The sequence below is a fragment of the Cydia strobilella genome, chromosome 24 (assembly GCF_947568885.1).
Source record: "Cydia strobilella chromosome 24, ilCydStro3.1, whole genome shotgun sequence".
NCBI lineage: Eukaryota > Metazoa > Arthropoda > Insecta > Lepidoptera > Tortricidae > Cydia > Cydia strobilella.
Window position 1 is genome coordinate 7,788,289 of NC_086064.1, and position 12,184 is coordinate 7,800,472.

At 37.2% G+C, this 12,184-nt stretch overlaps 1 protein-coding gene across 2 annotated transcripts in view; it reads right to left on the reverse strand.

Annotated features, from left to right (window-relative positions):
- Positions 1-12,184, reverse strand: part of LOC134751991 (uncharacterized) — a 254,773-nt gene that overhangs the window by 18,938 nt on the left and 223,651 nt on the right. For both annotated transcript variants that reach the window (XM_063687536.1, XM_063687534.1), the window contains exon 3: positions 10-92. In XM_063687536.1, the coding sequence (XP_063543606.1) occupies positions 10-92 (83 nt within the window). The remainder of the gene's footprint in view (positions 1-9; positions 93-12,184) is intronic.

The following is a 12,184-nucleotide window of genomic DNA, read 5'->3' on the forward strand; positions in this document are numbered from 1 at the left end:
TTAAGTTACCTGTGATCTGCGGTAGTGGGTTGGTCAGCAGACGGTACAGCATGGCGGAGGCCGTGCTCCACAGACAGGACACGCACCATCGTCTGAAACAACCAGATTATTTAAATTTAAAGATATTACTTAAAAAAATAAGATGTATAGATACTTTCAGCAATCGTTAATCGTGTTTCTATGTTTTGTATAATTTTGTATTTTTGTGTTTGTGCTCACGAATAAATTATTTCTATTCTATTCTATATATAAAATGACAATATTATAAAAGCAGTCTCCCAAACACGGTTGATTCGATCTAGAAAATAAAACGGCTTATTCGTGTGAAAACGTAAGTTTGTAACGAGATATTTCTGTACCAACTGAACAATTGTGTGATTTTTGTACAAGTGTTGACTCTTGACAGTGAATGTATATTTAAATTAGTAATTAACATGAGCGAACTCATTTTTAGGATTCCGTACCCAAAAGGGTAAAAACGGGACCCTATTCTTCTTCTTTTTCTAGGGGCTATGTAAGGCTCCAGAGCCTATGTATCACTGCGACCATCTCTGATCTATTGTGATCGCCACCTACTACAACTCTCGATCCAAACCTGCAACTTCAAACAGCTGCAGGATCTTTTTGGTTTCGAGAGACTTTCTCCTCCGGGCGCAATATATGTCCACCCAGGATCAAGTCACGAGTGCGCATTAGGCAGGGGCACTCTGTGAGGATGTGTAGGGGCGTCTCCTCTGCCTCCATACAGAGTCTGCACCGCCCCATGTCACGTTTCCCCATAGTGTGCATGTGCTTATTTAGGCCGCAGTGCCCGGTATGCACCCTGACCAAGTTGCGCAGTTGGTTCCAGGCAGCGCCAAGGCGCTCGAAGACGCCTTTTTGCTGAAGGCCTTGATAAGCGCTTTGGAATGGTTCAAACCTGGTTTTTCCCTCCAGAGTTGAATGGTTTTGTAGTGACAGTAGGTCTTTAGGGTGAGCCGCGTTAGGCTTCTGGGAATCCCACAAAACGGCTCAGGACTGTAGTTCTTCCCCTTAGCCCCTGCTCGCGCGAGTTCGTCGGCCTTTTCGTTTCCAACGATACCCGCATGCCTCGGGACCCAACGTAGAACAACCTTGTTCCTGGCTCCAAGGTTGTTCAATAATTGCCTGCAGTTCTCAACCAGCCTCGATGTGGTGACGTCAGAGGTTAGGGCTAAGAGTGCCGCCTGGCTATCCGAATGGATATAGATAGTATGGTTGCCGTAGTTGCTACCCTATTACTAAGACTCCACTGTCCGTCTGTCTGTCACCAGGCTGTATCTCATGAACCGTGATAGCTAGACAGTTAAAATTTTCACAGATGATGTATTTCTCTTGCCCCTATAACAACAAATACTAAAAACAAAATAAAATAAATGTTTAAGTGAGGCTCCCATACAACAAACGTGATTTTTTGCCGTTTTTTGCGTAATTGTACGGAACCCTTCGTGCACCAGTCCGACTCGCACTTGGCCGCTTTTTTACAGTACCTACACAGTATTATAAATGCGAAAGTGGTGTCTGTCTGTCTGTTACCTTTTTACGCTTAAACCGCTGAACCGATTTAGTTTAAATTTGTTTAGAGATGGTTCGAGCCCCGGGGTAGGACATTGGGTATAGTTGTTATCCCAGAAATCATCCTTTAAGGTGGTGGAAGTATGTATGGGGAATCGATAAAAAGCAGATTGGGTAATAAATAAGATACGCAAATTAATAACTCCATGCAGACGAAGTCGCGGACAAAAGCTAGTTTTGAATAATTTCAAAATGGCGGAGCCCGTTCAGCCATGGGGATACAACTTGCTCACAAAAGTTCATAAGAATCGGTTGAGAATTACGAGTACCGTAAAATGGGGTGAGTAGGGTTCGCGGGGAGAGTTGGGTTAGGAATGGGGAGAGAAGGACTGAAAGGGGGGTGAGATGGGTTTTTAAGGCTACTGCTACAAAAATAATGTATTCCAAATAAAAATGGAGCTACAGTAATACTCTTAATAAAAAAAATCGATCCAACAATCTTCCAAAATCACCTTTGTATGAAAACCCATCTCATCCCAATTATGAGGGACTACGAGGTGAGGTGGGTTTTCCTGTTTATCGTCAAAGCTATGAAATGAAACTACCCAAAATAAAATAAAAAGTAAAATACAAACATCCGGAACACTTATTATAGGTATATATACCACTATATACCATTCGGTTTGCATAAGAAAAAATAAAATGTTATCGAGGTTTGAATGTCAGTTTTGCTACTCACCCCATTTTACGGTATTGCGACCTTTAACAGTGGCGGATTAGCCACGTGACAAAAGTAGCAAATGCCACTGGCCCCGCGCGTTGCGGGGCCCCGCGCACCTACGCATTGTGGCCGGAAAAAACCTAAGTTTCACTTCATCTGACAAAGTTAAAACAATCCATGATAAAATTTGCTACAGGCCCCGCTCTGGCTTAATTCGGCACTGCCTTTAAAGGCGAATATCCGAACACACAAAAGCATTTCGCCCAAGCCGAAATGGAAACCTTCGCTCTTGCCCGGTCAAAAATATAAAATTAGCACAGCAAGTGGTACTTTACCACGCGTAATAAATGATATCAGCAAATCTGTACCCACTCGAGTAATATGGACAATTTGTAACGCTCCCTCGCAGAACGACCAATTGAACCAATTGAACTGTTGAGATATATATAGGCGTAGGCTTGAGCTAGTATAGGCAACTAGCGTCAACTAGCGGAACTATCAGTACTGCAACTCGACAATAGATGTCGAATGCGTCGCGTCTGACGAAAAGTATGTATTGCTCAACAATGGTTACTCTAACTATATATATATAACTTCACGGTTTAGACACTTGTTTTAGTCACTCGCGCGACATGTTTCGGATAGCCTAGGTCTCCTTTGAGTGACAAGTGTCTAAACCGTGAAATTATTTAATGTTAATATGTCTCATAACAGTTTAAATTCGATGAATGGTTATTGGTTATACTAGTCTTATTCTGTGATAGGGTCCCACTTTTATGTTATGAAATGGCTGACGCAGCTTAGGGTGGTATTTCAACTATTCCACTTTTTTGTCCAATGTGTATTGCGTCTTACATTTTTGAGTGAGATGCAGAGATGCATTGACTTTGGACAAAAAAATTGGGTAGGTGGAAACCAACCTTATGCTGAGCCCGTTCCTTTTGTCACATTGTTTATGTTATTTTTAGGTTTCTCTTTAGGGTTCTCTGTCTGTCTGTCAACAGGCTGTAGGTATCTCATGAACCGTAATAGTGAAACAGAACAGAACAGTTCATGAACAGTTGAAATTTTCACAGATGATGTATAGTTGGAGTTTTGAATGATTCACGGTTAGTTTCACTAGACTTATATTGACCGGGATATAGACCGTGATTACCTTTTGTATTATTTGTGAGCTCCCGATATGACACACCCGTGAACATGATGCATGTAACTGCGTCGAAATATCGGGAGCTCACAAATAATACAAAAGGTAATCACGGTCTATATCCCGGTCAATATAAGTCTGATGTATAGTTGGTCAAGCAAATCTTGTTAGTAGAAACAGACGCGAAACTCAAATTTTCTATGGGACGATATCCCTTGGCGCCTATATTTTTTTTTAAATTGCCGCCTTTTTCTACTGACCAGATTTGCTTGACCAACTATATTTCTGTTGCCGCTATAACAACAAATACTAAAAAGTCTAAAAACAGAATAATATAAATATTTAAGTGGGGCTCCCATACAACAAACGTGATTTTTTTGCCGGTTTTTGCGTAATGGTACGGAACCCTTCGTGAGCGAGTCCGACTCGCACTTGGGTGGTTTTTATGTTTTGTAACTTCGTACCATTTTTTTGTATGACAATAAATGGTTCTTATTTTTATTGTTTATAAATTTTTGCTTCTTTGTCATCGTATCAGTGGTATTAGACATCGGATCGGTTAGTGTGAAAATGCTCTAATGCGATATAAATGGAAAAACTATCCTCAATATCAAAACAAGAAAAATAAACGAGTCTGACTCGCGCACCGAGGGTTCCGTAGATTACATAATTTTAACAATGTATTTTTTATGTGAAACGTGAGTGAAAGGTAAATTGCGGTTTACGATTTATGACGTATTAAAAAAACTACTTACTAGATCTCGTTCAAACCAATTTTCAGTGGAAGTTTGCATGGTAATGTACATCATATATTTTTTTCAGTTTTATCATTTTCTTATTTTAGAAGTTACAGGGGGGGGGGACACACATTTTACCACTTTGGAAGTGTCTCTCGCGCACACTATCAGTTACGAAAAAAATGATATTAGAAACCTCAATATCATTTTTGAAGACCTATCCATAGATACCCCACACGTATGGGTTTGATGACAAAATTTTTTTAGTTTCAGTTCCAAGTATGGGGAACCCCCAAAATTATTGTTTTTTTTTCTATTTTTGTGTGAAAATCTTAATGCGGTTCACAGAATACATCTATATACTTACCAAGTTTCAACAGAGTTCTTATAGTTTCAGAGAAAAGTGGCTGTGCTGTGACATACGGACGGACAGACAGACAAACATGACGAATCTATAAGGGTTCCGTTTTCCCCAACCCTAAAAACGCATGATTCTCGCTGGTATTTGCGAGAATGCGTCACAAAAATTGTCAAATAATCCAAACAAATATTATTTCAATGTAGAATATTAAATTACTTATTTTTAACAAAGATAGATATAACTCCGTAATAGATGGATACAGTCTAAGGAAAAAACGTGCCTGGAAAATCACGAAAATTTGATTCTCGATCAGAGGGCGCCACTAGTTTTCGCCTACTCTCGTATAGAGGGCGTTGACGGTTTCGTTTGTTATTTATAATTTTAACGCATATCAGTGAAAGATAATGGGTCAAAATCATATAAAAATAATTAATGCAAATAATAAAATCATTTATCCATATTTAAATACATTTTAACGTATTTTTATAAATCTTTATTTATCGTTTTAAAGTATGTCGATAGATGGCAGTGAATTTACAGCGGTTACAAAATTTACTATTGCATTTAAGAGGCCGGTGTCGATTTTAGTCGCAAAAATGTAAAATTGATAGATTTAGTCGGTGAAATTGTACACCTTTTGTTTCCTAATTGAAATAACAAGTACTGGTTTGTATTAGCGCATCTTCTTATCTTACCTTTTATCAGATCAATTTGTTGAAAACAGACTCACTAAATTAGTAATGTTTGCTGTTCTGATGGACGTTTAGGTAAACGCGCGAAAAGCACTGATTTTGTCGCTATTATTTGTAAATTTCGTAAAGTTTGGACGGCTAAACATGGTAATTTTGTATTACACATATCCTGTACTTGACGTTTATCAGACTACATTTTTATTATTATGACTTTGAAGTAGTGTAAATGAAAGTTAGACGAAATCAATTTTCTCCAGAAATTACTTCAAAACAAGTGACAATTTCTCTGAAAATCGACTTAATTTCAACGTAATTTTGATACTTAAACAATCTACAATATTTGTTGAAACTATTTTTATACATCAATTTGTATAATTTACCACCACAAACTATTGATGAATTTTTAAAAACTGCCCTATCTTTTCATTTATTACCGGTGACGCACGCTTGCGACCTCATTATTAAAAAGCAAGATGAGAAGACGTGCTAATAGAAACCAATACTTGTTATTTAGATATTACGTAACAAAACGTGTATAATTTCAACGACTAAATCTATCAATTTAAAATTTTTGCTCCAAAATCGACTACGGCCTCTTAAGCAATTTAAGGAAACACATCGTTAGCGTCATTAAAATGACAGGCAGCGCCATCTATCGGACAGCCGAGTCTGCATTTTTGTGTCCTGATCAGTCCTGATTCAAGACAAAAAGTTCAGAGTTTTTAAGCAACCGATGAAGGGAGGAAAATGATTTGTAATCGCACACATCAAACCAAACGAAATTGGTTTGGTCAAACCAAATTGGCAGTAAATAAGAAACAAAAAAACTATACTCATCCTTTTTTTTGGGTGCTAGTACTAGTGTAAGACGAAAATAGTATGATTATCTCTGTCTATGTTTAAAATGAGACAGTCCTTTGACAAACTATATGTATGTCTATTGATTGGCTAAATAAACAAAGTGCTATTGGCAATTTGGCAAGTAAATTAAAAAAAATATCCTAAAAAATTGTTAGGACGCTAACGCTAAATTAATTTTCAGAAAAGACTATGTGCCGTATAAGATGGATACAGTAAGGAAAAACGTGCCTCAGAAAACAAGAAAAATTGATTCTCGAACAGATGGCGCCACCGCGTTTTACCACCTTTGGCCTATTCTTGACTAGATGGCGTTGACGGTTTCGTTACGCATATCAGTGAAATAACATGGGTCAAAATCATATAAATATAATAAATGCATATATATATATATATATATATATACATTTTATGGTATTTTTAACCATCTTCATTTTTAGTTTTAATAGATGGCAGTGAATTTACTGCGGCTACAAAATTTACTATGACAGTACTCCTCTATCCTATACCTATATCCTCTTTGGTGTGCCAGAATGCATAAGAATGCATGGGTGTGCATCAGTACACTTATACAGTGTAGGCGGTAATGCAGTTAACCGCATCGTGTAGGGTTTCTAGTCCTTGACCGTGCGCGTGTACAGTCGCCATCAGATATATCGGAGCGGCCGAGGTGCTCACAAACATCTGAACACGCCTCTATTGTCAAGGCGTTAGAGTGCGTGTTCAGATATTGTGAACACCTCGGCCGCTCCGATATATCTGATGGCGGCTGTACAACATGTATGAATATGTTTACATGTTTACTGTTGTGTTTAAGTATGTTTATTTGTGACGTTCCACGAATAAAGGTGGCGTTGACGGTCTCGTTTGTTATTTAACACGTATCAGTGAAAGAACATGATTCAAAATTGTAGTTTTTTAATATCTAGCATCGCCATCTACAGTGTTTGTTTAAATATGGAACTGTGATGTTCCAAATATGTTTGTTGATATGAATCGCTGTCATGTCATTCTTCATCATCTTCCTCGCGTTATCCCGGCATTTTGCCACGGCTCATGGGAGCCTGGGGTCCGCTTGACAACTAATCCTAAGAATTGACGTAGGCACTAGTTTTTACGAAAGCGATTGCCATCTGACCTTCCAACCCAGAAGGGGAAACTAGGCCTTTGTTAGGATTAGTCCGGTTTCCTCACGATGTTTTCCTTCACCGAAAAGCGACTGGTATAAATATCAAATGATATTCCGTACATAAGTTCCGAAAAACTCATTGGTAGGAGCCGGGGGTTTGAACCCGCGACCTCCGGATTGAAAGTCGCACGCTCTTACCGCTAGGCCACCAGCGCTTGCTGCTGCCAGCTGTCATGTCATTCTGTCACACGATAAATAGTCTTCGGTTGACATGCTCGTATTTTAATTATAAAAATCATATAAAAATAATAAATACAAATAAAAAAACATTTAAAATTAAGTACAAAAAGCACATCCTGAATTTGCAAAAAATTTAATAAAATTAAGTGCCGATGCTACATCTGTTGTTTAGTTTGATGTCCAAATTTCATGAAAGATGGCGCTGTTACAAACGCAAACTAGGTAACGGTAGTTCATCCTAGATTATTTATATAAAACAGTCAAATAAGAGAATAAATGTGACGTTTTCAACCAGAAGGAAAAGGTACCACATTGTCAATAAGGTTGATTTTAAATTGAAGCTATTTGGAAATAGCGCCTTATTGACAATCGACCCCTTTTGGCCCTTTGGTTGAAAAGGACACAAATGATTGGTAACGTAGCAACTTGTATCTTTTATAAACAGTAGTTATTTAAAAATTTTAAAATTGTTTTTAGGGTTTATACCAAATGGGTACGTTAACGAATAAAAACTGGACAAATGCGAGTCGGACTCGCCCACCGAGGGTTCTGTACTTTTTAGTTACATGTTGTTATAGTTGCAAGAGAAATACATCATGTTTATACATTTAATTTTTTGCTAAATTATCGCATTGGGTTCATCCCGTAATGATAATTGTCTGTGTGGAAATAAAAAAAAAAAATCATCTGTGAAAATTTCAACTGTCTAGCTATCACGATTTATGAGCTACAGCCTGGTGACAGACAGACGGACAGACAGACAGATGGACAGTGGAGTCTTAGTAATAGCAACTTGTATCTTTATAAACAGTAGTGTTAATTAAAATTGTTTTTAGGGTTCTGTACCCAAAGGGGACCCTATTACTAAGACTCCGCTGTCCGTCTGTCACCAGGCTGTATCTCATGAACCGTGATAGCTAGACAGTTGAAATTTTCAGATGATGTATTTCTGTTGCCGCTATAACAACAAATACTAAAAACAGAATAATATAAATATTTAAATGGGGCTCCCATACAACAAACGTGATTTTTTTGCTGTTTTTTTGCGTAATGGTACGGAGCCCTTCGTGCGCGAGTCCGACTCGCACTTGGCCGGTTTTTTGTTGTTCTCAACGACAGTGTGATAGTTTGTTCAGAGCTTATTATGTTAGTAAAAGTAATGCCGTAATAATGATGCTAATTATGATTAGATTTTATGAGATTATATTATTTTATATTTTTTTTTTATTTTTTTTTATACAAATACAAATACAAATTTTTTATCGTTTGAATGTGAGTGGTTATAAATGGTGGTAGGGTTAGTATTTGGTTACATCACAATCAGCCTGAATTTGGCGTACAATACTCTTTGACTCTCAATGTACATGTCATTAAAACCTATAAAATTAAAATAAAAGTATAAAAATGTCAGACAAAAAAAATAAGTATTAGTAATAATAATAGAGAATAATAATAACAGGTCAATGTCATGCATACAGAAAAGTGGTAACACATAATTTTCATAACAATTTTATGTCAAGCTAATACAGTACCTAAAAAGTAATAATAATAATAAAATATTATAACAGTTATTAGGCGTTGGTGGATACAAAGTGTTCATTAACCGAGTAGAACATTTTTTGTAAACACCACTTAAATAATTTGGTTTTAAAACCTTGACAATCCAAAGATTTTAAGTCATTTGGCAAATGGTTGAAGATTTTGACAGACATGAAAAGAATAGATTTTTCAAAATGTGCAGAATTTAGTTGCTGATCTCAGATTATTTTTATCTCTTATTAGGATTAAATAGATATACGAACTTGTTTAACCTAGTAAGTCCCATGTCAATTTATGCGCTTTTGAATTTGGAACTTTCTTTTTTTTTTTTTCTTGATGGACTTGAGGGCGGTGTTGCCCGTAGCCAATGTCACGTAAAAGGGTAGGAACAAAATAAATGCTCTTAGAGCACGACGCTGTTCGGTGGTTGTTGTAGTTGTCTCGTAAAACCGATAGCTGGATTTTACGAGAAGCACGTGGACTACCGGCCGTTGACTCCAAAATGGTGGTTAAACACGCTTTGAGATTAATTTTCCATTCACTGCACACTACCACATTAGATTATTGTATAATAAAGCTATCGATATTACACTTTAAACAATATTAATGAGCAAAAAACAAAGGAATTAATCACGAGGCTACTATCAAGATGGCGTTCGAACTGGAAGTCCGAACTTTCTTTTATTTCTATATGAGTTCAAAACTCGAATTATTATTTTTTTTGTTTTGGAAATATGCCAGAAGTTTTAAACTGTACTTAAAGGAAATAAAAATAAAGTCAACAATTTTTCTTTTTTTTTACTACTACATATTAATTTAATTTTCACCTCAGCAGCTCGAACAAGCCTACTTTCGTCACTCCCTGGAGTGAGGAAAGTGCGACTTTCCTCACTCCAGGGAGTGAAACAATGTAGCTTTTTAATTTAGTGAAGGCCATGAACTTCATACTTTTATTACATTTTTTTTTACGGTACGGTACGGTACGGTCCGGTCCGGTCCGGTCCGGTCTCGTCTCGTCTCGTATCGTATCGTATCGTATCGTATCGTATCGTATCGTATCTTATCGTATCGTACATATTATAATACTTTTTTTTCTGTTTATTCTGTGTAATTCGAAATACATTTTAACCTTTAATATGTTCTCACTACTGAGGTGAAAAATTATGTGTGCAACACGAGAGCAAAGTTATTTACATCTCGTGTTTTTGAGTCCCGAGAAAGCGAAAGATTCTAAGGTAGAATCTTGAGCGTAGCAAAATAAACACTCGCAAGAAAAACCAACTTTCCTCTCTTGTTGCACAAATAACTATTGTACTTGTACAAGTACACGGGGACTTACGAGGTTCTCTTTATGTCGCGTGTTTTGGACGGGCTACCACGGAAGACCAGCGTTAAGGTATTCAAAAGGTACCTTGACACCAAGCTGAGTGGAAACCTGTTCAGTGACGTTTAAAACCGGTTTTGTGACATATTTTTGTAAAAAAATTGTTTTTTAAGCGTCCTGAATAAATTTTATTCTATTCTAAACCTCTCTATGAGGATTTTAAATTTTTGTCTTACTTACGATTGGTGGATACGAGTAGAAAAATAAAATTCCAATTAAACTTGACCTATATATTAGACTTTTAATATCTCATCAAGATTATACCAAATGGGTACGTTAACGAATAAAAACTGGACAAGTGCGAGTCGGACTCGCCCACCGAGGGATCTGTACTTTTTAGTTACCTATATGTTGTTATAGCTGCAAGAGAAATACATCATCTGTGAAAATTTCAACTGTCTAGCTATCACGGGTCATGAGCCTGGTGACAGACAGACGGACAGACAGACACATGAAAAGTGAAGTCTTAGTGTTAGGGTCCCGTTTTTACTTTTTGGGTACGGAACCCTAAAAATGAAATATATACAAATAGATAACGTATTAAGGTCGCCCGGTCACGTTAGATATAGTCGAGTTTGATACAGCGTATTCTTTGTTACCAGTACCTTAATACTGTATGTATCAGTGACGTAACTAGGGGGGTGAGGCAGAGGGGGCAAGTGCCCCGGGCGCCATCCAAGGGAGGCGCCAAAATGGGCAAAAGGCAGCAGCGGGGAAACTTTTGTCACTTGTCAGTCGTCAGGGGGCGCAAAAGTGACTGCCCCGGACGCCATATCCTCTAGCTACGCCCCTGGTATGTATTCATATTATTTGTACAATATTATATTTAGGTAGAAATGGGATCTAATGGTCAATCTGTTATTTTGACTACTTATGTACCGACCGGGATATAGACCGTGATTACCTTTTGTATTGTTTTATTGAAATATCGGGAGCTCAAAAACAATACAAAGGTAATCACGGTCTATATTCTATATCCCGGTCAATATAAGTGTTGAAACTAACCGTGAATCATTCAAAACTGTTACTTATGTAACTATTTGTTAGAAAGGGATAAAACATAATTTACCTATAGATATACTTGAGGAGTCTTTTTAAAACGGCTTATTTCTCTATGAACAACAACTACTACTAAATTACTATTCTGTTTGAAAGGTAGGGAAATATAACCCTTAAACCCTTCACAGTTAGACCCATTATCAGCATATCAACAGATAATGGAATTCTGCGGAAATCAAATAACTTTTAGAAAATTATAATAACACTGTTTTTTTTATTCCTATAAATTCTACTACTCTTGTAAAAAACATAATGGCATTTTAAACATGTTCACTTTTTATTCAAATTTGTATTTAAAAAACAATAGGTATTACTGTGATGTATGCATACTGCATGTAGGATGATTATGTCTTCTGTTGACATGTGTCTATATTTCCGATGTTCATTCCTTAAATACATATAGTTTTGGTAGCACGTATTTTCAATGTTATCCCGTTATTCCCGTAAGTAGTCCCATATTCTACAATTACCATCTTTCCATCAGATACGCCCGTGTTTACCACCGCCTTGGTAAAACTTTGTAAAACACAGTTAACGTAAAACTTAAGTTAAAATGCTGGCCCTCATATTTAGGCTGCGCAAACTGGTTCTCTTGCGCAAGTTGCTATAAGGGCATTTAGGTACTTACGACGACCTAAAAAATGCGCAGTACGTACTTATTTTACTTTACTTAAGCTATCTTATCTTAAGCTCGTTTAATACTACACCAGGGGTCGGGAAACCACGGTTCGCGAGCCGCCTGCGGCTCAAACATCAAACATTTGTGCCATGTTCAACCAAAAGG